The 25,173-nt window shown below is 47.5% G+C and overlaps 1 protein-coding gene and 1 long non-coding RNA gene across 6 annotated transcripts in view; one reads left to right on the top strand and one right to left on the bottom strand.

Moving 5' to 3' along the window:
- The window catches only part of Slit3 (slit guidance ligand 3), a 552,271-nt gene that overhangs the window by 501,704 nt on the left and 25,394 nt on the right, over nucleotides 1-25,173 (top strand). For all 3 annotated transcript variants that reach the window (XM_010622214.2, XM_010622217.3, XM_010622215.1), the window contains 7 exons: nucleotides 3,435-3,559; nucleotides 9,875-9,972; nucleotides 13,530-13,669; nucleotides 16,404-16,497; nucleotides 18,660-18,797; nucleotides 20,433-20,673; nucleotides 22,869-22,999. In XM_010622214.2, the coding sequence (XP_010620516.1) occupies nucleotides 3,435-3,559; nucleotides 9,875-9,972; nucleotides 13,530-13,669; nucleotides 16,404-16,497; nucleotides 18,660-18,797; nucleotides 20,433-20,673; nucleotides 22,869-22,999 (967 nt within the window). The remainder of the gene's footprint in view (nucleotides 1-3,434; nucleotides 3,560-9,874; nucleotides 9,973-13,529; nucleotides 13,670-16,403; nucleotides 16,498-18,659; nucleotides 18,798-20,432; nucleotides 20,674-22,868; nucleotides 23,000-25,173) is intronic.
- LOC104860888 overlaps nucleotides 11,069-25,173 on the bottom strand; it is a 106,085-nt gene continuing 91,980 nt past the window's right edge. For 2 of the 3 annotated variants that reach the window (XR_004516406.1, XR_004516407.1), the window contains exons 4-5: nucleotides 24,985-25,089; nucleotides 11,069-11,899 (exon numbers count right to left, since the gene is read on the bottom strand). This is a non-coding gene — a long non-coding RNA (uncharacterized LOC104860888). The remainder of the gene's footprint in view (nucleotides 11,900-24,984; nucleotides 25,090-25,173) is intronic. The other variant, XR_779840.3, reaches the window with a different exon arrangement.

Below are 25,173 nucleotides of genomic sequence, written 5' to 3'. Positions count from 1 at the left end.
TAGGAGTTCCACCCCCTCCCCTCCTCCCATCCTTCTACCCCTCACATCCTCGCCAACGTCCATTGCTTTTTGTATTCTTGATGAGAGACGGGCCGATCTGGCTGAAGTGAGATCTCAATGTAGTCTTTAATTTGCATTCCCTAGTGGCTAACGATATTGAACGTTTCTTCATATACAGTACTTACTGGCCATTTATACTTCTTCTTTGGAAAAAAAAAAGGGCCACTCAGTTAATTTGCCAATTTTTTGATTCAGTTATTTGTTTTCTGAGGATTTTTTTAATAGCCTAGATGTCAGTCCTTTATCAGAGGGTAACTAGCAAAGAATTTTTCCTATTTTGTGTGTTGTCTCTTTGCTCTGTTGTTTCCCTTGCTGTGCAGAAGCTTTTTAATTTGATGTGATCCATTTGTTGATTCTTAATAATATTTCCTATACTATTGGAGTTCTTTTCTGTTCATGAAGCCTTTACCTGTGCCCATAGCTTTAAGTGTTTCCCCTATGTTATCTTCCATCAGCTCCAAAATTTCTGGTTTCATATCTAAGTCTTTCATCCATTGTGATTTGATTTTAGTACAGGGTTAGTGATAAGGATCTAGTTTCGGTCTTCTCCATAAGGATATCCAGTTTTCCTGGCACCATTTGTTGAAGATGCTGTCTTTTCTCCAGAATGTTTTCTTAAAAATCAGATAGCTGCAGGTGCATGGGTTTATTTCCGTATCTTCCATCATATTCCACTGGTCTACATATCTGCTTTTCTGCCAGTACCATGTTGTTTTTGTTACCATGGCTTTGCTGCATAGCTTGAAATCTGCCGTGGTGATGCCCTCAGCATTGCTCTTTTCGCTCAGGATTGGTTATTCTAGATCTTTTCTTTTTTTAATTTTTAATGTAATCTGAGTAGATATTAATAAAATATAAAAACAGTTCTATGGAAAATAATTTTTCATAACAAAATAGAGTAATGATAGTAAATACACTATCATGATTTTAAAAGAATATATTTTCAGTTGCTACTCCATCTCTCAACTGCTTTCCTACTATGCTTTTTGCATAAAACCTTTTAATTATTAACAAAGTATCTCACACTCAGTATAATTTTAAACAGTTTCTTCCTATTTCACTGTCTGTTACATATTTTGATCTTTATTTTTACTTTCAGTTTCTCACACCAGAGAGACAATGTGATATTTACACATGTGTGTTTGATTTCATTAAGGGTATGGCCTCTAGGAACATCCATTTACATTCTAGGTCTTTTCTGATTCCATATGCACTTTAGGATTATTTTTTTCTAGTTCAGTGAGGAATTTTGTTGGTATTTTAATAGAAATTGCATTTGACTTTTGTAAACTGGCCATTTTAACAGTTTTAATTCTGCCAATCCATAAACAAGGGAGACCTTTCCAGTTTTCAAATCTCTTCTTTCATTTTTTTCAGTGTTCTGTAACTTTCATCATGGAACTGTTAAGCAGTTTTTAATGTATTATTTAACTCTAATTTTTCATGTGTTATTTGATTCTTTAATACTTCCAAGGTTCAGATACTAATATTACCCTTATTTTTTAAAATGAGAAAATTACAGCTTAGGGATGTGAAATGACTTCTTGAGATCGCCTAGTGGAAGGATCCCGGGGCTTTCTGATTCCAGCGTGCTCGACCTTGGCTGCCAAGCTGTAACATCCTTTACAACCCACTTCACTGGTTCCTGCTTTTATATCTTTAGATTATTTCCATTTTTTTCTTACCATAGATTCTTAAAGCGTCTTTCTCTATTTGACATGATGCCCACAGGGAAGACTTCAAGAAAAAAATCACTGGGTCAAAATGTATGATCTTTACATGTATTGCAAATTGATTTCCAAAAAGAGCTATAACCAATTTATGCCCCCCAAAGCCCCCTTGGAGTACCTTGAGATGCTCTCATTATTTTACCTTATTTTGTAGTCATAACTAAAACAGTAGATTATAAAATTGTATCTCCTTTTGATTTGATTATTGGTGATCCTGAATTTTATGTAAAAAATCACTTCCATTTGCATTACCCATTTATCTATTAATACCTTTTATTCCTCTATTAAAATCATATTTTTATTTAAGATATTACGGTACTTGCCCTCTAAAACTTCACTGTACCCCGCACTTCTGCCTAAAGCACAAAACATTCCACTGAGGTGAAGCTAATTTTAATTTTCCACCTCCTGTTTCTGAAACACCTGATCTGATACTACAGAGACCCAAATAGCCCTACAGTAATGGTTCTCAATCTTGGCTGCACTTGTTGGAATCATCTGAGGAGCTTTAAAAATTACTGGTGCCTGGGTCCTGTTCTCTAGGTGTTGACTAAGGGTCTGGGGTACAGCTTGTATATGACCAGAACCATGGCTGGTTCTGGTGTGAGGTGACCAATTTGGCCCAGCCTGTCAGGAACATCCCCAGTTTTAGCACTGAAATCTCTGTATCCTAGGAATCTGTCCCAGGTACACGAGAACAGAAGGTCTCCCTCCTGTTCTCATGTGCAGACAGGTTTAACCTGATGGGGCCAGCTTTCAGTCAGGACCTTCTCCTCAGCCTCCACAGTGACCGTTCACCAGAGCTAATCCCAAATATCTCCAGGTTGAAGACTGTTAGCTCCAAAATCATTTAACATGTTCTTTATGGTGCTATAATTCAGACGTCTTCCTGCCAGGTGGCTCTGAACCACCCAAGATATATGCATGACTGTTCCATTGGGTGACGTGCAACAGTCACATCAGGTTCAAGCCAGTGGGAACATGTTAAAGTTCTAACAATGAGTGGGGCCTATAAATACAGGGCTTAGGATCAAAGGTGGCTATAGCAGCAGGACACAGTCTCTTTGCAAAGCTCTATATGGAGATGATGAATGCTTTTCAGCCCTTACAGATGAAAAAAGCAAGAGATGGTTGAGACTATCATGGATACAAAGTGTCCTTGAGCACACTGTCAGCACAGCTGCTGTGTCCTCTGGGGCCATCCATTTCCTGCCTCTGTGTGTACAGGACTTCTAGGCATCCCTCCTCAGCCTGGCATAGACTGTTCCATGGGAAAGGGTTTGAGGGGGCTAAATAGTAAGAGGTTCAAATAGAGCGTGGGTGGGGAGCTTCCTGGAATATGAAAAGATACACAAGGGGTTTTTAATTATGGCACAGTGTTTGCAGATTAGCACCCAAATCAGATCAGGCTAATTATAGTCATTGATTTGACTGCAGAAGTGCTTCTGTATGATGCCCCACTGTGATTTTTTACTCACTGGACAATGGTTGAATTAATGGGACTCTAGCCAGATTGGATGTGCCAGCAGAAGAGAGCCAGCTGCCCTCCGGGCTTGACTATGAGGAGGGGATGGGGTAGGGGGGCAGTGACAGTCTGCTCGGAAGCTCAGAAATCTGCCATCAGCACTCTGGTTTTGCTGCCAGGTCCTGTGGACATCAGCATTGTGGCCAAGTGTAATGCTTGCCTCTCCAGTCCATGCAAGAACAACGGGACGTGCACTCCAGACCCCGTGGAGCAATACCGCTGCACCTGCCCCTATAGCTACAAGGTAAAGTGCCTCCTCTTGGGTCTCTCCTGTCCTGGTGCCCACCCGGCTGACTCTATCCAGGGCAGTCTGAGTAACTCTACTTACCTCCCTCCCTGAAAGTGCTGAGGATAAAGGGATGGGGGATTCAGAAGCCTGGGGGTTGCCTGGCTCACCCACATGTTGACTGACTCAGTCAGCAAAACAATTATGACCCTAACTGTCCTCCCCAGAAGTCCAGGCTAACTCCAAGACACTCCTTCCCTCCTAATGCCATCCAGAACATATTATCCTGCCTCCCTGCCAACATCTGTAGAGTATGGATATGTACTTAGCATTCTACTCACCTTTTTAAACACTCCCAGTGAACCTAGGAAGTTAGTTTCATGAATTCCTATTCTACCTGTGAGGACACTGGGCTTCAGACAATCGACAGGGTTTGGCTCCGTGTAAACAATAGGTCTGGGATTAGGACCCAGGGCCAAATCACTAGCTAAATCTTCTCCCCTGCAGAGTTCCCTAGATAGCTGAGTCCCTCGCTGTACCTCACTGGGTTCAGCAGGGCTGTGGCTTGGTCCTCTTCTGCAGGACCCTCCAAGGTTCTAGCTATCCGCGGCACCTTCCCAATGGACTGAGCAAGCCAAGAGTTTTGAGATAGCCTGGCAGCACTTCCAGTGCACGCACCAGGCACAGGCTGAATGACAGGGGCTGGCGTTGCCACATCTCCATACCCAGAGGGAGTGTGCATGTATAGTGACACGCTTGAGAGGCACATTTCACCTTGGGAACAGGAGTACCTAGTGGCTTTCTCAACTGTGGCCACGCAGCCAGTGGATGGTGTGAGACTGCCACCTATTGGCCTGGGATGAGAGATCCCTGGGGTTGTCTGAAGCCAGCCATCCCCAACACCTCAAACTCACTAGAGTCCCAGATCTCTGTATCCTGCATTCTCACACAGACAGTTATTGGTGGGGGAGAAGAGAAACTAAGAGCAGACCTGCTCAGGAGGCATGGTCCTCTGAAACTGCCTCGTATGGCTTCAGTGGAGAAAACTCAGGGTATGGAATTGCAGAGAGGCACACATGGATTCTAGCTTTGTCATTTACTAGCTGTGTGGCTGTGCCCAGCAGCTCCACCTCAGCCTTCCCATCTGCACACAAGGTTTGCTGTGAGAATCACGTGTACAATAATGAATGTAGCACATTTAGGACAGGACCTGGCAGTCGGTAAGCACTTGGCCAGCTGGAATACTGCTACCTTTACCTTCACCCTTGCCTGCCGGCCCCTCATGCCAGGGTTTAAGGTGAGCCATCGGTAACAGGTGGCATGCTAGTGCTTTCATCGGGGATTATCAGTCTGTGACACTGTGGACTGTCGGTGACCTTCAGTCATCCTCTTAGAGCTGTGACACACGCATATATAATATTCCCAATTCTGAAGCACATCTCTAGTTTTTTGTTATTGTTGTTCTCCCTCCCTCACTCCTCCTTTCTTTGCTACTCTTTTCTTTCTTTCTTTCTTTCTTTGTGATACCAGGCATTGGACCCAGGCACCCATGCATGTTCAAGCAGGTACTCTACCACTGAGCTATGCCTCTTAGCCCAAGATAGTTCTCTTTTTAATCACCAACCAGACCATACACATGTATTATTCCCTTCTGAGAAAAGGGATGGATCGTATCACTCCTGTTTAACAGAAAAGTTAAACTGTTTGCATTCTCAGCTTGCCTCCTTCTCTGTAAAACTGAGTCTGAGTCTGAAAGTCTGGGCTTCCTCCAGCTACACTTGACCACACCGTGAAACACAGCCTGACCATTAGTTTCAGAGCAAAAAGTGTCTCTGTGGGGCTACTCCAAGGCAATGCCACTTGTCTTAACTTTGTTCATAAGATTCTGAACATCTTGCCAGGGATTTAGCTCAGTGGCACCGCACCTGCCTCACATGCCTCACAAGGTCCTGAGTTCAATTCCCATAACAACAACAACAAAAGATTCTGAACATCTTGCAGATTTTAGAAGAATATGAACAGAGATTGTGACCTTCAAAAACCTCTGCGCTCAAGGGGTCTTGGGTACATGATTCTGATGATACTGCCATTCCCAGAGTGCCCGCTGTGCCTGACAGTGTATGGAACGAGGTAGATGTGCTGTCTCGTATGCTCGGCATCACAGCCCTAGGACTGTGATGTCGAACCTTTTAGAGCTTTCAATGATACAAACAGCCTACTGTGGCCTGCGTGCCATAGATTCACCATCACCGCCCTAGGATACAGTTCCTGAAATAACCCTGCCTTTACAGTCAAAAAAGGTGAGCATAGATGATAAAGGGGTTCGGATTCAAAGCAAGGAGCCAAATGATTCCAGAATGCAGCTTCTTGGCCACTTCCTTCACTGCCCACTGACAGGTACACTATTTGCAGGGACTAAAGGGAAGCCACTGGCCACTTAGAGCCTTTCTGAATCTCCAGGGTAGAGGATCAGAGTGGTGGAAAGACCACACAGGACCCACCAGAGCCTGTTTCTGCCTGGCCATGTGACCTTGGACGGCTCCTGCTCTTCTCCCCTGTTTTCTCAATTGTAAAATGGAACAAGTTGAACCAAAGGGATTGTCCAAATGCGCATTACACCCTGTGCTGAGTTCGTTCCTCTGCTTCCCTTATCACTGGGGTCACAGCCCGCCCAAGGGCAACCACTGAGATAGTAGATCTGGATAAAGTGCTAAGCTGACAATAATCCCTCTTCACCCACAGATTCGAGCACAAAACTGAGGCACTTACCTCTGTATGTCCAGATACCTCATTCATCTGATTAGCTCCAAGACTTTGGGAAGCCACGATGTTATAAAACAGCACAGCAATTTAAGTGCATTGTCTCACACAGTACTATTCATACTCATTCTATGAAATAAGTTTTATTACCCTCTTTCGATAGGTGAAGAAATAAAGTTCATAAAGTTCAAAGAACTTATGCAAAATCCCACATCTAGGAATGCAGATGAGCAAAAACCAGAACCAGTTATCTCTTACAAGAAATCTGTACCCTTGATCATTCCATTAGTCACTGATCCCGTCTTGGCCTTTTTCCTACCTGCAAATGTGAATAGTCATACTCATCTGCAGAGCTGTAATAAGGATGAAAGGGGTCGTGCATGGACTTTGCCTCCTTCCCGTGATGCCAGGATTTGGTAGACATTTTACAAAGGATAACTATCCTCCTGCTATTCTAAGATTTGGGGAAATAAATTCGGTTGGCTGGTTCTTTTTCAGCTATTTATCATCATTCACGTATGTTCACTGTCTCAGAGCAGTGCTTCTCCAACTGTAATGTGCCAAAGAATCACCTGGAAATCTCATTAAAATGCAAGCTCTGATTCGTGAGACCTGAGGTCAGACCTGAGATTTCCATTTTTAACAGGCTCCCACAGGATATCAGTGCTGCTAGTTCAAGGACTACATTTTGAGTAGCAGGGTCTTAGATCAGCCTTCCCAGCCCCATCTCAGAAAGACATTCCCGTAGGTATAGCTGTTGCCAATCCCTTTCAAAGGAAGCCAGTTGCCCTAGTCACCTGCCATCTCCATGCCCCCCAGTACATACACACACAGCAGGGTGGGGAATACAAAGAGAAGGGGGACCAACGAGCATCACAAATCTTGTGGTTTTGAGCAAAATGTAGCTGAAGAGAATTGAACTGGGCTCATTAGCCAGGCACTGGCAATGGTGATTATTTCTCAAGAACTTGTGACAGAAATTCCCTCGTCCAGCCCCAGTTACAAAGTCATCATGCACTAGGATCTGCCTCCTGGATATCTATGCTCCTGCATAAAATTTAACTGAGACACAACTGCCTCCACTTCTACCCTGGGAGGATTCAACCCAGAGTCACTGCATATTTGCAAGTTACCCAGAGTAGAAAGGCTGGCCCAGACCGGAACTAGGGAGACCCTGGAACTGCAATTTATAGCACCAACCAGAGACCTAGAAAAAAAGCTAAGCATGGTGGTGCATTGCTGTAACCCTAGCACTCAGGAGGCAGGAGGATCACCGTGAGCTCAAGGCTAGCCTGGGCTACAGAATGAGACACTGTTAAAAAAACAAACACTAAAACTTTAAAAAAAATATTTTAATCACCCACATTCTACCCTGCTCCAGACCCTCGTCATTGTCATCACCACTGTCATTTACAGAGTTGCCATCACATACTGGGTATCTTAGAGGTATGCGATTTTGTTTCATCATTAGTTAACTCCCATGGGGAAGGTAGGAGTTGAATACTCCTTATCTGAAATGCATGGGACCAGAAGCATTTCAGATTTCAGATTTTTCAGATCTGGAATATTTGCATAAATGTAATGAGATATCTTGTGTACGGGACTCAATCCTAAACAAAAAATTCATTTATGTTTCATATAGAGCTTTTACGCATACCTTGTAATTGTGTACAACATTTTTGCCATACCTGCATTTTGATTGCAAGCCATCATGTGAAGGCAGGTGTGAAGTCAGTACCTAAAAGATTTCAGATTTTAGACTTTTAGATTAGAGACACTCAACCTATGTTATGAGCCCCATTTCATAGGGGATTCAAACAAGGCTCAGAGGAAATAGTCTTTTCTTCAAGGCACACAGCAGCCAACCTAGACTTGGCACTCTGAATGGCCAAACTGCATAACCAAGGCTTTAAGGTCAGAGTAAGTGACCCAGCAATGACTTTGGACCCAGATGTCTGGGTTCAGCTGCTGCGGGCCTGTTGCACGTACCATTGTGCAGTCTTAGACCAGTGACCTCACTTTTCAAGTCTGCCTTCCCTCTCTGTAAAAATGAGTGTAATAACAATTGTAGCAGTCTCATAGGGTTCTTGTGAACATTATATGCAATCATGAATGTAAGACGCTTAGCATGAGGCCAGTGTTGGAAAATGTGCTCAATAACATGAATGCGAATTAGCATTACAGTTTCACGCACTGAGCTTTGGAAGCAGGCTGTGTTGCTCGGTTTGGGATACACCCAGACACCACCTCAAACTGCAGTCTCCCTCTCCCCACTGAGAAACCTCTGACTGGCCCTTTAACTGTAATGGGACATGAACTGGTATTAAGAAGCAGACAGACATGGCCCGTGGCTTCTGCCTGCTGGAGAAGGGGCTCGAGCCTCCGCCGTTTGAAAAGATAAGAGGAAGCCTTTGAGAGTGTCCACAGCAGAGGCTGTCCTGGGCCAAGACTGCAGGCTTAGTTGGTAGCCACTACGCAGCCAGGAAGCTCCAGTCCCACGCCGTCACAGGTGCTGCCAGCAGCAGAAGAGGGAAGCAGACTTTCTCAGGCAGATGGCGAGCAGGTGGTGGTGGCAGTGGGAGGGCTCCCATGACCACCCCTGCCTGGCATGGCCCAGAAACACACACAGTAGAAACCGCCCCGGTGCCAGCTACCACGTCCTGAGAAGGACTACTTGCCAGTACTTGGGTGCAGCCCAGGTTCTTCAGTCCCAAAGCAAAAGTAGGTGTCAAAGGGTCAAGAAGAGTTGGGCTGCTCCCTGGGACACTGAGTCTGATGTCCACCCTCCTTGGTGCCTTTGTCCTTGCTATTCTTTCTGCCTGACATGATCCTCCCCACCTGCCACACGGCTGGCTTCTTGCCAGCTCCAACATTCCCTTCAGAGGAGCCTCGTCCAAAGAAATCTACCTCACTCCAAACTATCTCAGCTTGGCCTCACCTTGGATTCACTCGCAGAATTTTGGCATAAATACCTGAACCCCACTCCGGACCAATGAAGGACGAATCTCTGGGGAGTTATCACCTTCTAGGAGCCAAGATCTAGTGGCTCAGTCCACCTTCGGTATCAGTACACCCTACTCAAGGTGTAGATTATGGTTAAACCTCAACGAGACAAACAGTAATACCATCTACTAACGTTTACAGGATGCCTACTGTATGCTCAGTGGGTTACACAACTGCAATACTTCCTGACGTGAAAGCTCTAGCTCCATTCGCATAACAGCCCTCTAACTCAGAGGTTTTTGCAAGGTCAGGGTCAGCCAGCCAGGAAGAGATGATGCTGGAATGTGAATCCAGGTTCACCCACATCCACACCTGGTACTCTTTCCCTGCAATGTAGCATAGAAGAGGGCATGAACTCGGGGAAGTGGGGAAGCTGCAGCCTGAACTCTGGAGCTCTCCGCGTTCTCCCGCTTCTCACTGAGATGAGGGCTCCCCCTGGCTGGCTCCTCGTCACACACCCTTGTCCCAGAAGCTTCTTGCCTCCATCTCAGCTTCATCCCAGAAGGTGCTGGGTCATGGCAGCCATCAAAGTCCTTCTCACCAGGTGTATCTCTCCTTTCTGCTCCTCAGGGCAAGGACTGCACTGTGCCCATCAACACCTGCATCCAGAACCCCTGTCAGCATGGAGGCACCTGCCACCTGAGCGAGAGCCACAAGGATGGGTTCAGGTAACAGCTCCCCCTGGCTTGTCTCATGGGCAGACTCCTCGTATGGACGATGTCAAGGCTTTTGGTACCCTGTAGAGAAAAGTGCTGTTATTCCTACCATACAGATAAGCAAGGCATCATGGGATCAACCCTTTGCCTGGAGTTACATAGTAAATATTGGCACAGGGATTCAAACCCAATACCAGAAGTCTCCTCTCTGATCCGGGAAGTCTCTAAGGGAGGCTACAACTGCTAGCTGAAGTCCGAAAAGTATGGGATGCTGGCTGAAAAACCTGCCGGCCTGGCAGCCCTACCACTCTTTTCTGGGCTATTAACAATAATAATAATAATAATAATAATAATAATGTGATATCAGTGACAGTGCACCCCATTACCAGGCACTGACTAGTCATGCATCATCTTAGTCTTCTCATGAGCCTATCTGCGAGGTAGGTACCGTCCCCATTGAATGTATGGGAAACTGAGTCACGGAGACTGATTTGCTCTAGGTTCCATATCCTAAAACTGGTTTGTGGGTCTTCCATCTTTACCTCCAGCCCTCTCCTAACTAGTGTTAGGGTTTCAGAAAGAAAAAGGGATAGAAACCATTGAAGTTATACTGTCCTAGGATGGCATTAGGCCTCTTGCCAAACCTCAGGCCCCCTTCCTGCTTTCTCCCTTCCCCAGCAGCTTTCAGATGCCCAGGTTCCCCAGCCTTTTAGCCTGGCAGATGCAGATCATCGGGAAGTGGCTCCTTTGCCATAGCAGGTTGGGCAGCAGCCCCTCTGCAGTGAAGGGGAAGCCCCTGTGCCAAGCTCTGGGCGGATGTCCTAGAGCTCAGGTTGCAAACAATTATCAGAAGCACCGTGGCCAGAGGCTGCTGTGTGGTCTGTGGAAGAAATTAAGTTCTGGGCTCCCAGTTCTCCCTCCTGGGGGAACCCAATCCGCCCACATATCCTCCTGCCAAGCCAGCCCCATCAAACCCAGACTCTTGAAAAGTGAAACTCAAGGCAGACTTCCTGTTCCTGCCTGGAGTCAGCCAAACCACCCACTTCCTCCCCACTCGCTCGCTGAAAGCAAGAGTGAGGAGAAACGACACTGGCATCTCACCTCCAGGGCTGAAAGCCTGGCTGTGCCCCACCACGGGAAGGAGCTTCCTCTGCAGACTATTGTGTGTTACCCAGTATGTGGTCTCCATCCTAGGACTTTGAGGGGTTTCAAGTGAACAGGAAATATGTCCAGACTTTTAATTTAGAGGGCAAAAGGCCCAGATCTGCAGGATTCCGGAAATGGGTTAGAAAGTTAGGTCAACAAGGCAAAGGCTGGAGACATTAGACCTTGTGTGTGCTTCCCTAGGAGAAGGAAGGGTCTTCTGCAGGGATTCAGCTCCAGGCAGGCTGGCAATGGCAGGGGTGCTTGTCAGAAACAGCTTTGTGTCCTCTTCCCTCCCAGAGTCATTCCCTATGCCTGTCATAAGAAAGGACAACAGGCCAGCTGCATTACAACAACAGCAATGTATTGTCTCATGATTCTGGAGAAATCCATCCAAACTCAGGTGTCTGGAGGGCCAGACTTTTTCTACAGCCAGTGGGAGAGGGTCGTTCTTGCTTCTTCCTGGTTTCCAGCATTTGCTGGCAGTCATGTGCATTCTGTGGCTTGCAGCTGTTGTATTCCGGCCTCTTTCTTCATGGTCTCAGGGCATTTTTCATGTCTCAATCTAAACACGTCTGTCTAGAAGGGTACCATATTGGGTAAGGGATCCACCCTTTTCCAGGATGTCCTCAACTTAACTCATTATATCTATACAAAGTCACATTGCAGGTTAGGGTTATGACCGCAACTGACCTTCTTAGAGGACATGGTTCAACCCATGACTCCTCTGAAGAGTCAGAATTCTGGAAGCATCACCTTCCCTCTTTATAGATTCTTCTCCAATCTCATTTATTTCCTGTTCAAAAAAAATCAACAAAAGTCAGAGGACAGACCACACAGGACATCAAGAAGGGAGATCTGATCTGCTCTCAAAGTCCCTACAGCTAACTTCTGCTCTTGGCGTCCCCTTGACAACCCCTCTGAAGTTTCCAGTGAGGACAGGGAAGATTGTCCTCTTCCCTCACTCTGTCCACTGGATAGCAACCCCTGTCTGTACCCTTGAGCAGCCACGATATCCATTGTCTGTTGCCAGGCAATGCTAAGGCTCCAAGGACAGCCCAAGGAACTGGCCTTTGGAAAAACCAACAATCAATACTCTTCTTTAAGATCTTTGAACTCCTACTCTCTCCCTGAAGAAGTAGCCTTTTTTAGTAACATCCCTGGTCCCTAACAGAAAACAGGAGTCATTTTGTTCTGGTACCTCAACAACTCAGACCTGAGAAGTTAATGGCCTTTTGTAGAAAATGTGATACAGTTTTGGGGTTGTGAGAAGTGGAGGTGACATAAGATTCTGAGACCATGGAAATTCACTTCATACTAGCTTAACTTATTTAGTTACATCACAAATCAGCACAGACTCTGAAACAGACACCTAGACTTCCAAATCTGAAGCTGGATCTATGCATGAGCGTAGATCCTACCCAGCAACTTGGACCACACAAGGAACAAGATTCACTTCTGTGTTTGGACACTAGCTTCCCACCCACCCCAAGCACCTCCTAGCCCCTCACCCCTTACTTTCCATTTCTAATCCTGGGGGCACAACCACAGTGGGAGGCGAGGCGGCATACCAGAGACAAGTGAAGGAAATGCATTCTGCTTATATACAGAGCTTAAGCCAAGATCATCAGGAGCCCTTAGAATTGGCAGAGGGATCCAGAATTCCAGAGGGATCCTCCCACTCCATCTTTTCATCTCCAAGAGATATAGAGACCTCAGAAGATTCTCTATATGTAATAAGAAGAGATAGCATCCATACAAAAGGTTAAGGAGGTGGGGTGTTTTGGAATTTCTATTTTAGAACTAAAGTTGGCTAACCATGTTCTTAGCATTTTCTGTGTGCTATCCATCCTTCTGAGTGCTTTGCTTGTATAATTTAATTTACTCACTCCAAACATACAAGGTCAGACAACTAGGAAGCAGCAAGCCAGAATTTATTTGCAGGCAACCTGATAGCAGAGCCGTGACCTTGCGCATGATGCCCTGCTGCCCTCTCCACATAGAAAGATGGCCTTAGAGCGACATCATCACTCAAGGGAGGGGTGTTCATTCTTCTGTCTTTGTCTACAAAGGAGACTACTCTGACACAGAGGAACCACAAGGAGGAAGGTTTAGAAGACAATTATGGGAATATAAGCCATATCCAGGAAAGCACTTCCACCTGGGGAATGGTGGAGAGATATTGCTGCTCAGAATTGCCTCCAGGGGCAAGCCAGCAAGGGCCAGGGGAGACAGGACATTGCCTGGAGACAGGGGACTAGCTGAAATGACCTGGAAGTTCTCTGAGTCTTCTGATTCAGGCCTTGTGTGTCCAAAATGTTATCTTGAGCCTCCACGCAAAGGAGAGACCCAACTAATCATTATTTGCTACCCTCTACCTTTCTCTCTACCCACCCCTTCCCTGGCCTCTTCTCTCACATCTAAAGCTGCTCCTGCCCCCTGGGCTTTGAGGGGCAGCGGTGCGAAATCAACCCAGATGACTGCGAGGACAATGACTGTGAAAACAATGCCACCTGTGTGGACGGCATCAACAACTATGTGTGCGTGTGCCCACCTAACTACACAGGTAAGGGTCTAGGGATGCATGGGCCTGTGTTTGTGGGATGGGGTGGAAAAAGTCACTAGAAGAATCCCATTTTTTTCATAGTATTGTTCAAGGAAGAGGAACCCCACCCCCATTCTCTCTGTGGACACAGCTAAGATCCCAAGACCATGATAGGCCATAAGGGACTCCTCTAAACCCCCATGTTGACTCATCTAGCTCCTGTACCCCCACTCCCATCCCCAGCAGGTTCCTAGCTCCTTCCTGCTTTGAAACAGGTTTCCAGAGCCCTTCTAGCTGTCTGCTCATTCAATGTTGTCTTTGAGGCTGGCAGGGAGGCACACGCATGGTGTGAGGCCTAGGCAACCCCCTCTGGAAATCTACATCTTCCAGACATTCTTCTGGGAGCTCGAGACATAAAACCAAACGAGACAGAGTTCCTTCTCATAAAAATCTCATGGTCAAGTTGAGAGAAACACATGGATGTGGTAGAATGAGAACGTACATTGTGCACACCCACGGAGTCTCGGGACCACAGAGCAGGACATGCCCCAGCTAGAGAACATGGGAAGTCTCCTTACAGAAGGTATTGTTTCTCAGGAATATCATTCTACCCACCCACCCCAACACAAAGCACCCTTATTTCCTACTGTAGCCTCCCCTAATGAAAAGAATGAAATGCATGACTAGACTGGGATGCAGAATTCCACTGGTTGGTGCAAATGCAGCTTACTTTGTGATGAGATCGACCTAACGTGGCATGTCCCAGACCAGAATTCCAGAAAGTCTATGAATTCTTTGAGGAGGAAGCTCCACGGTTTTTTTTTTTAAAGAGCTTTGGAATTACTGCATATAATAATAGCTTGTGATATAAATTAGTATGTTAGAGGTTCTGAAAATTCCTGCTTTAAAGAAACTGGTTGTTTCTAAACTGTTTAAGTTTCTTTCACCCAGAAGCTCCCAAACTTAGGTGATCTCAGAACTTCCCGCTAACCCCACGATTCAACACCGTTAGCAACCTAGAGGTACTGTCTTATAAAAACCATATTTTGGAAATATTGGCCTAAGGTAAAGAGGAAATGAGGATGGTACAACTCAGGGACTTCCAAATCCTTGCCCACTGGAACCTGGCTTTATGTCAAGAATGAAATGGGAAATGGGGGGCTGGGGATTTAGCTCAGTGGTTCTGCCACCTGCCTTGCAAGAACAAGGACCCGAGTTTGATCCCCGGTACCCCCCCAAAAAAAAGAAATGGGAAATGTGAAGATACAGGTGATGAATATGAATAGAAGCAACCCTCAGGACCACTGAGAAGGAAGCCAAGTTGCCCCTCAGATCCTTTCCTCCGAAGCCTCAGCCTCCAGCCCAGTAGCCAGGTACTCCTAAGCACACCCCTGAACTGAAGGCATGTTCCAGAGCCTGCTGGGAAACCCACCCACTCTATTAGTCCTAAGCTTCCCTGCTCTGCACAAGGCTTTGTGCTGGGACAATGTGTGGGCAGATCTCCCTTCGATCCAAACTCTTCCATCTTCTGAGAGCAGAGTTGTAACTATAAGTTGCGTTAGTGACAGGCAGCACTTCCTGTGTGCCTACTATATGTGTAGCTATTAGAGACAACAAGAAATTGAAAGCACATTCTCAGCCTACAAGGTGCTTCTGGTCTACCTAAGAGGAAATACTGGATAGGGTTAAGTCATTATTCTATAAACAGAGGGGCTCAAGATGGGTTCTTTGTGTGTGCCAGAGGACAGGTCCGAACTGAATTGACAGCAGGCAGCTGCCATTCATCCACTGCCCAGCCAACTCCCGGGATGTCCTTCTGCCCTGCCCCCTGGGAGCAGCATCCAAGGCAGCCTCCTCTCAGCCCTGTTCTCCCCCAGCCCTGGAGAGAACTTCCATGGTTAGAAGTGTCTCTCTCAGATCACCCTCTACCTTGTTCACCTGGGTGGAATTTGAGGTAACCCAAAAGTCAGACCTTAAAATGCTGCATTGCCTAGAAGATGCTCTTCTGTCTTCCATACCCCACCCTCTGCATTTCTAAAATATATCTTCAGTGGCGTGAGCTTGTGGAGCTTATAAGCAGGGACTGTTCTGCGTGTTTATGACCCACAGGCATTTTGCAGTGCTGGAAACTTTGAAGGAGAGCAGATCCTCAAATTCCTTTCCTATTTCCTCCCCCTGAAAAACCCATGTCCAGAAAGCAGAACTTCAAATTCCTTTCATATTTCCTTCTGTGAAAAACCCAAAGTGCTTCCTTATCTGTTGCAGATGAGCTCGGCTGCTTGGCTCTGTCTGCTTTGCGGTCCAGTCTCACCACCAAGGCAAGGTTATGAGTGTCCTTCGTGTTTCCACAGTTCACCCCCATGGTGGCTGTCACAACTCTGGGCTGTAATTGCCTACCTTTAGATCTCCTCCATTGAGCCATGGACAAGGACAAGATTGGGTCGCCTTCAGTAAACAGATGGGAAATAACAAATGAATAAGCATAGCGGAAGGTCGGGGTCTGGGCTGTGGTATCGGCCCCTGCGTGATCCAATAAAACAGCCACATCATGACCCCATGACACTGCCCAGGAGAGATGCTGGGATCCCCCATTGCTACAGCTAGGGAAACCAAGGCAGAGGTACAGAAGGAAGGATATGCCAAGAGAAGTATGCAGCACTCCTGGTATCCAAGACCTCGTAACCAGGGGTGAGATAAGTCTGACCTCCTTGCCTGGGGACCCCTTATGCCTAAGTTCTTTTCCTACCCCTGCCAGGTGAGCTGTGTGATGAGGTGATTGACCACTGTGTGCCCGAGATGAACCTCTGTCAACATGAAGCCAAGTGCATCTCCCTGGACAGAGGATTCAGGTGAGGCACGGCCCAGCACTGGCCCTGTGAGCACTGTCTCCAACAGTCTCAACCCTAGGGGAGGGATGTTTCAGCAAACATTTAGAAAAAAAGACACATCTTGGCCCTGTACTTCTGGCACAGGGTACTCTTGGGGTTCTGAGAAAGACCTGCTAGGACGGAAGAAAGCCCTGCCCCACTGGAGATGGGACGTGAGCCAGATAAAATCTGGATGGGCTGAGATGAAGATAGAAGAGTCTGTACTAAGGAAGATGAGGAAGGGGCATAAGAATGTCTTTCCTGGCATTGTCCTTTTCTGTTTTGACATCCCAAGCCTAGAGCTCAACACTAGTGAAAATCTCAGAGCTCTGATAGGGCCTCTGGTTCTGCTGATACCAGAAGATGCACCAGTCCTTCCATGTACCCACCCCATTCAGAGGCACCCTACCTGCCCCATCGCCTTCTAAGGTCTGCCAGGTGGGACCTTCAGGCCATCCAGTCACCTGTGTGTGATGGTGAGGGGTGCCTCCCATACCCCCACTCGCCACCCCAGAATGTGGCTTCACTTGAAGTCCTGTGCTGGGAGGAGGGGCAGAGCTGAATGAAGGGCAAAAAGAAGGAAAGAAACATTTGGACCCAAAGCAGGGCAGGCTGGACTGCCAAGCTAAGCACTTTGGGTGTGCCTAGAAAAGGGCAAAGATGGGACTCTGAGCAGTCAACAGTGAGTGCCAGTGAAGAGGAGATGAATGGCATTCTAGGCCAAGTGGACAGACAGCAAGCTCAGAGGCTGCTTTCTTAAGAGGGCGTGGAGACTGGCCAGAGGTGGGCTGGACACAGGTGTGGAGTAGGAATGCTTGGGAATTACAGATGCCAGATTATCGTGATCCTTTAATACTTGATCCTAGAAATCTCACTCTCTTCTGTAAGCAAGACCTCTTAAAGTTCTAGAACAATATAGGAAAGAAAGAAGCCAGTCAAGTTTTTGTAATCTTACTTACTTTATTTCTATGTAACGTCGCCTCGAGAAGGTCTCCTACACAGTTCAATAATGTTATTCAAATGTATTTAAACCAATACCAGTGCAACATTTTATCTCTGTCCCCTCCCATCACTGAGCAGCTTCTATCCCAGGGCCTCCTACAGGAATATTAATGAGAGACACAGTCAGCGTGACCTGCACCAGTGAGTCCGCCCTTGATACCCTCAGGTCTGTTTCCGTGCAGAAGTTTCAGTTTAGTGTTATGTTACACAGAAAAACTCAGGTGTATATTCAGGGAGCCCCAGTGCCTGCCACAGTGGCTTTTTCTCCCTCTAGATTTCCAACGTGGGCCAGCAGAGGGCCGTGGAGCAGCTAACACGCTGCTCTTTCGGGAAGGCTGGACCCCTGTGCAGGGCTGGAGTGGCGCCGTAGCTCCCGTGCCCTCTCCAGGGAAATATGTATAAGCCATTTTACTAAGGGATAAGAGATTTTGTTCTTTTTCTCTTATTTCAAACCTCTGGGGGAGGGGATGAACAAGCAAAACAAAATCAAGGGAAGTGAAAACAGCATCATTTTCTCCTTCATCATCATTCCCATGATCTCCATATCCAAGCGGCTGTTTACTCAATGTTCAGTTTAATTTTTAAAGCAATCATAATAGGCAGAGTTCTTTATTGTCGGCTGCATTTAGAGATGAAGACAATGAGAGACTCAGAGACAAGTGGCCAATACACTTAAACAGCGCATAGTAAGAGTAAACTATGACTTAGTGGGGTCCACAGAGAAGTGATTTCAGACCTCTGAACTCGCATTTCTTCCTGAGGATAGGTCCTCCCTTGCAGGGCTCTGGGAGAGCTCGATGCCACATTCCATGAAAGGTGCCTAGCATGGTGCCTGACACAACTGAATCTCAGTTCTACGTAGAAAGTGGCAGGTCCAAGCCAAAAGCTGTGTGATTCCAACCTGTGCTCCCCAGTCTGGCTCCTAAAAACAGAACTTTCCCCCTACATGAAGCACAGAGACCTTGACCTCAGGGAACGAAGGCTGTGGATCACTGGTGAGGCCTAATCCTACAGCCGACCTGATGGACCTGTAAGGAACTGAGCATAAAAGAGAGGGGCTACCAGGTGAAGGAAGGCCTGAGAGCCACTGCCGGGAAGCTGGCCTGGCCCTGAGGAACAGCTCTGCCCTGCCTGTGTTCCAGGTGTGAATGTGTCCCTGGCTACAGCGGGAAGCTCTGCGAGACGGACGATGATGACTGTGTGGCTCACAAGTGCCGCCACGGGGCCCGGTGTGTGGACGCAGTCAGTGGCTACACGTGCATCTGCCCCCAGGGCTTCAGGTATGGCAGAGGGCACTTCGGGAAGGTGACAGTCCGGACCTCCGTGGCAGGGATCTGGTCACCCTACAGTACCCAGGTCAGCTCCAAGTGGAAACTGGGCTGTGGTTCCAACTCACGTCTTATGCTTGACCCCGACTCCACCTAATGAAAGATGGCACCGCCTGGGAGCCCGGCTTACAGGGTGTCACCGCTGGATGACAGAAATATGGCATCCCAGTAGCAGAAAAAGAGGTCGGGATAGAGCGAAAGCTTGGCAGGAACAAGGCCCTGAGTTCAATCTCCAGTAACACGAAAGAGAGACATGGGGTGGGGAGAGGAGGGGAGGAGTGAAAGGGCGACAAACAGAGGAGGGAAACAAGGATGGAGAGGGAGAGGGACAGGGAGAGAGGAGAGGAGAGGAGAGAGAATACGGTGAGGACGAGGGTCCGGCTGATTCTGGAACCAGGGAAGCCTGAAGAAGGGGGAAATGAGAGGCACTGGATGATCGTGATCCTCCGATATCTGATCCTAGGAACCTCACTCTCTCTCTGCAGGGTGTGTGAAAGAAGCCCAGGCTCCTGGTCTAGCTCTCACACTGCCTGGGAGGGAAGGGGAAGGACTGGAGGAGGCAGCGGCCATCCTTGAGGGAGCGTAGCCTGGGGTGCAGTTCCATGTACATCAGTATCACCAGACGGCATAAATGCAAAATATGCAAATTAGGAGCCTGTGAGCCTGGACAGGACCATGGAGTTCTCAAAACCAGTGTTTCTTTTCATTTCTCTCTCTTGTTTTGTACTGGGGTTCGAACTCTGGACCTGGTGCTTGAGAGGCAGGTGGCAGAACCACTGAGCTGAATCCCTGGCCCCACGACCAGTGTTTCTGAAGGCTTAACTCACATAATGTACATCAGAGACTGAAGAAAATCAAACTTCCTGAGCACTATCCTAGAGCCACTGAACTGAAATTTGGGGATGGCAAAAATGGGGCTGAGAATCTGGACCTTTTAACATATTATGACAAAATATACGAAACAAAATTTACCATCTTAAATGTTTTTAAAGATGGTGTCCCGTGGAGTTAATAGATGTCACCATGACCACCAGAACTTTTGCATCTTGTGAAACAGAAACTATACCCTCTCCCTGAAGCCCCTGGTAACCTCTATTTTCCTTTCTGTTTATATGAATTTGACTGTCCAGGAGCCTCATTTAAGCAGAATCCCAGTGTTGTCCTTCGAGGCTTATTTCACTGGGCACGATGTTCTCATGGTCCTCCCGTGTTGCAGCAGGTGCCCGAACCTCCTTCACTGGCAGGGGGACCGTGTGTGTTGGCTGGCTACACCACGTATTGTTTATCCATTGATCCGCGCAGGGGTGAGAATATGTACTTTCCACACATTTGCCCCAGGTAATTCTGATGCCACTCAGAGCTAGGGACCTGAACTTCCACCTGACTCACTTATTTTTAAAAACTGAGAAACTGGGACATAGAGGAAGGAAAGACGTGCCCCAGTTCATGGCAGGGCGGGAACAAGACCCCAGCACGAGTCTCGTGTCCCGTCCCTCACTGCCTTTGTGTTGGAGGTTCTTTGGAAATGAGTGGCCGTCACCTCTTCCCCCTTCCCATCCCCACCCATGCTCCTCCACCTCCTTCCAGTGGGGCCTTCTGCGAGCACCCGCCACCCATGGTCCTGCTACAGACCAGCCCTTGTGACCAGTACGAGTGCCAGAACGGGGCGCAGTGCATCGTGGTACAGCAGGAACCCACCTGCCGCTGCCCACCCGGCTTCGCTGGCCCCAGGTGTGAGAAGCTCATCACCGTCAACTTCGTGGGCAAGGACTCCTACGTGGAACTGGCCTCTGCCAAGGTGCGGCCCCAGGCCAACATCTCCCTGCAGGTATGTCCGGTCTCGCCCTGCCCTCACAAGGGCCCTCACATGCCAAGTTCTGACTGTTCAGGAAACAGCTGGGGTGTCCCAGGTGGTAGCAGTCCTGCCCCCTCCCCAGAACGTCATCAAGGACCACACTCAGCTTTGGGGAGGCTGCACCTGGTCAGCCTAGGCACACCTGGAGATCCCTCTGGGCCAGCTTCGCTCACGCAGCAGCCCCACTTCTGGTCTCTTTCACTGATTCCTCTAGAAAACATTCCAGACACTATGCTGAGAATTGAGAATTCAGTGGTAAACAAGACAGACAAAGCATCTTGTCGATCCAACATGGCAAGGAAGGAGACAGTGACAACCGAGGTGCTGTGGGAGAACATAGGAGGGGCAGTAATCCTCACTTATGGAAGAATTAGAAAGGGCTTCTCGGAGGCAGAAATAAGCAAGCTTAGAGCTGAAGGAGGAGTCGTTTATCTGAGGGAGCATAAAAGAGTAGGGACTGAGAGGATAGGGTGAAGAAGAGGCTGAGAGAATCTACCTGAGAAATCAGCATGTGCAAAGGCCCAGAGGCACAAGCAAGTAGAACATTTTAGGGGAATGGAAAACAAAGTTTTTTTTTCTAAATAACTTTTTCAGGTCCCTTGCCTTTAGACCAGAGCTCATTCATTCCAACCTGTATTTCTGATCAACCTAAGTGTTGTTCTGGGGGTGGGGGTGAGCACAGAGGTTTATGATGGATAAAGAACAGACCCCTGACTACAGGATTATTCTGAGGAGGAGCCCCAGAGACCCCACTGCAGGGTGCCAACCCATTCATGGCCTCTGCCACTTGGGGTTGCGTGTGGCTGGACACGAACTTAGCCTCTTCCCTCCTGTTGCTGGCGGCCACATTAGCCCTGGTTGAACCTGGAGTATATGGGGGGGAAATGCTCATTCAATAAAGACCGACCTGACAGGCACTATTCTGGGCCCTGGAATTGCAGAGATGCAGGACAACTTCACACTGCCTCTCGCCTCAGAGCGTGCAGCCAGTGGGCAGGCCCCTGAGATGAGGGACGATGCTGGGCACGAGCAGAAAGGGAGGGATTTCCAGTTGCCCTCACCCCTGTAGCCCTCCTTCCTCACCCCCACCCTCGGGAGCGTGACATTAGGTCCCCACTGGCCAGGGCGGCCCCCAGTGTCCCGGACTCCCGGTGTCCTGTCACATGTACCTGGTGCATGTCCCATTCCTTAGGCTCGACAGGGGCCAGGCAGTGGAAACCCATAGACTTGTCCCTCCTGCCCTCCGGGAGCAGCTTCGGAAGCTGGTAGCTCTCAGCCTTGCCAGACCTTAGAACACCCTGGAGAGCTCTTAAAATATCTTTGGCTGAGCCTTGGCCCTGAGAGATTGATGTGCTTGCTGAAGCCCAGACACCTGTGTTTTTAAAAGTCCCTGAGTGACTCTCAGCACTGGGCATGATTCATAGTATGCACTGGTAGTTGTTGGCTATTTGTTTCTAACTATTATTATTATTATGCTTTATGCGAAGAGACTGAGGCCTCCAAAAGAGCAGGTAGTGTGGAGGGGCCATTTCATAAGGCAGAGGGAGAGGACAGATTAGAGCATGGAGCTCTTGACAAACATAAATATCCTCCATGTCCATGTGTGTGACATCCACAGATCCAACCCTCCTCACGTTGCATATATGTGGGAAAAGAAAAAAACTGGCAGCTTTACGGCACGGAGATAGACCTTTTCCTTGCCACTGTCCCCTAAATGATACAGTTTGACAACTATTTACATGGTATTTACATCCAGTTAGGTATCGTCAGTAATTTAGAGATTACTTGAAGTACAAGAGAGGATATGCACATTATGTACAATACGATGCTATGTTATGTAAGGGATTTCAGAACCATCCGAGTTTTGGGAGGTGGATCCTGGAACCGATCCCATGCAGATAGCAAAGGAGAGCTGTGTGTGAACACAGTGCGGCATGGTGGGCAGTCAGTGAGTACCCTGAAGTAAGTCATTGGCCGAAGCAGCATTTGCTGAAGTGTAAGGATAGCTCTCACCTTGTGGGACTTTGCAGACTACGTGGAGGAGAAAAGATGAATTCAAACCTGGGCCGGGGACAGAAATAGCCACCTAGATGGACGTGCTGAAAGATGGGTCCTGAGGGCCTGGGCCTCAGCTAAGCTCTAACCCATGCCCTGGCTGCTCTCTCCAGGTGGCCACTGACAAGGACAACGGCATCCTTCTTTACAAGGGAGACAACGATCCCCTGGCCCTGGAGCTGTACCAGGGCCACGTGAGGCTTGTCTACGACAGTTTGAGCTCCCCTCCAACCACAGTGTACAGGTAGGCCACACCCACCAGCCACTGCGCTCGCCTCGGGAAGACACTGGGTGACTCGAATGCGGCCTCCCTCCTGCTCCACACACACACACACACACACACACACACACACACACACGCACACGCACGCACGCACACGCTCAGTCACAGAACAGCAGGTAGGAGGGAAGAGGGAAGAGGTAGGAGGGAGAAAGGCAGGAGAGGAAGGCAGGCCCATGCAGGGGGATGACACCTCATTACCATAAGATAAATGACCAACTGGCTACTGTGCATGGAGCCGGATGCTCCAATGGGGATGAGGCTGCTTAATGAGATGCCCTTTTCCAAATGTCACCCTCATCTTTTATTAGTTTAAGAAAGAAAACAGGACAATTAGCCTGGAACTCAAGGGGAAGAAATTCAAGAGCATTCAGGGAATAGACTACTGCTTAAGTGACTTTCAAACAATTCTGAAGGACAGTTTTTCTTCAAGTTCAGTCTTTTCAGCAGTCACCTTGTGCACTAGCTCCTTGGGACTGTTAAGAAAACTCCTTATAAAGACAAAAGGTTCGTTCCGGCTCACAGTTTGAGCTGGCCACCTCGTGGAAGCGAAGAGAGGAAGCAGAAGGAACCACATGTCCAATGTCCCCTTCAGTGCCACGCCCAGTGACCGGAAGACCTCCCACAGGCCCCACACCCTAAAGCTTCCCCCACCTCCCAGGCATGAAATAGGTTGGATATCAAGTCTTCAGTAGGTGGGTCTTTACGGATCTGTGTGATAGTTACGCAGTTACTTCATAAGCTACCCTACTTCAACTTTCATACTGCTCCCTTTTAAAATTCAGCTTCCTATTCATAGCTAAGAAATTACAGTTAGGAAGTTCCATATGTTAAATATTTTCCTACTTCTCAGTAAGCTATATATACACTGAGCACCCCTCATCGGAAACTTTCTGAGGACCAACATGACACTCAAAATTTTTCAGATTTTAGAGCATTTAGAATAGGGATACTCAACTGGTAAAGTCTATGCAAATATTCCAAAATGTAAAACTACAAAATCTGACATACCTGTTGTCCTAAATCTGTCAGGTAAGTAATACCCTGTACTAAACAACTATTAAAACTAAAAATTTATTTTATTTATAAATATATTCATAATTTTTTAAGATAACTACTAGAATTTTTTAAGTGTCTGTTACCCCTAAAATCATATAAAACCCCCAGAAGGAAATCCAAGCTCAGAAAAGCCAAAGTACCAAAGAGAGGCCATATTCTCCCTTGGGAAGCAAGAGCATATTTCACTGGGATTAGTGAAGAGCAGCAACTTTGGACTTTTCTTACCTTTATAATTGAGTCTTTCTTCAACTGAAACTTTATGTTGAACTCGAGAATGTTACCTACATAACAGCAGACAACCCTGCAAGATTACAGGGGGGAAAGTGCGCTCCTTTACACATGCTGTCTTCAGGGTCCCTAATTGTCCTCCAACAAACCCACTTTGCAAACCATAGTTTAAAACCAGTGGTTTGGAAAGGGGGATGTGGCTCAGTGGTAGAGCTCTTGCCTAGCATGCATGAGGCCCTGGATTCGATCCCCAGCACCAGAATAAAAGCAGCGCTCTCCGAGGGTGGTCCCTGAAGCAGCAGAGCTGGTGTCACTTGGGAACTCGGTAGAAACACACATTTTCAGACCCTACCCTGAGAGTACTGAATCCGAAGCTCAGGGTTGGCCCCACCAGATCTGTTTTAAGGAATCTTCTGATGTATAAGTTTGAAAGGCACCAGTTTCCATGTGAAAACAACTGGAGAGGGGCATTTGAGTTGGATCTTGAAGAAAGGGAAGAGAATAGATGAGCCACCCCGGCTGGGAGAGCAACAAAAATAAGATAAAGAAAAATGACAAGGGTACTGGCCAGAACAGAAGGCTCATTGTGTAACGTGAGGAGTGACAAAGACAGCCTAGTTACAGACACCTGAGTATAGCCAACGCCAGGAGAAAGAGCTTACCCAGTGGCCTCTGTGCATCCTGGAGACTGGGCCTCTTAACATCTGTGTTCCTGGAATCCATGGGCCAAGTAGAAAGGACAGAGAGCCAAAGAGGTAAGGTGCAGCCTGCAAAGAGCACCTGGTGTCACACTGAGCTGCATTTAAACAAATATCTCCCCTCTCTCCCCCTCCCCCTCCCTCCCTCTCCCT

The sequence above is a fragment of the Fukomys damarensis genome, unplaced genomic scaffold (assembly GCF_012274545.1).
Source record: "Fukomys damarensis isolate Sample0158 unplaced genomic scaffold, DMR_v1.0_HiC HiC_scaffold_9, whole genome shotgun sequence".
Taxonomy (NCBI): domain Eukaryota; kingdom Metazoa; phylum Chordata; class Mammalia; order Rodentia; family Bathyergidae; genus Fukomys; species Fukomys damarensis.
The sequence above is the reverse complement of the archived record's forward strand: the minus strand, read 5'-3'. Positions and strand labels throughout refer to the sequence as shown.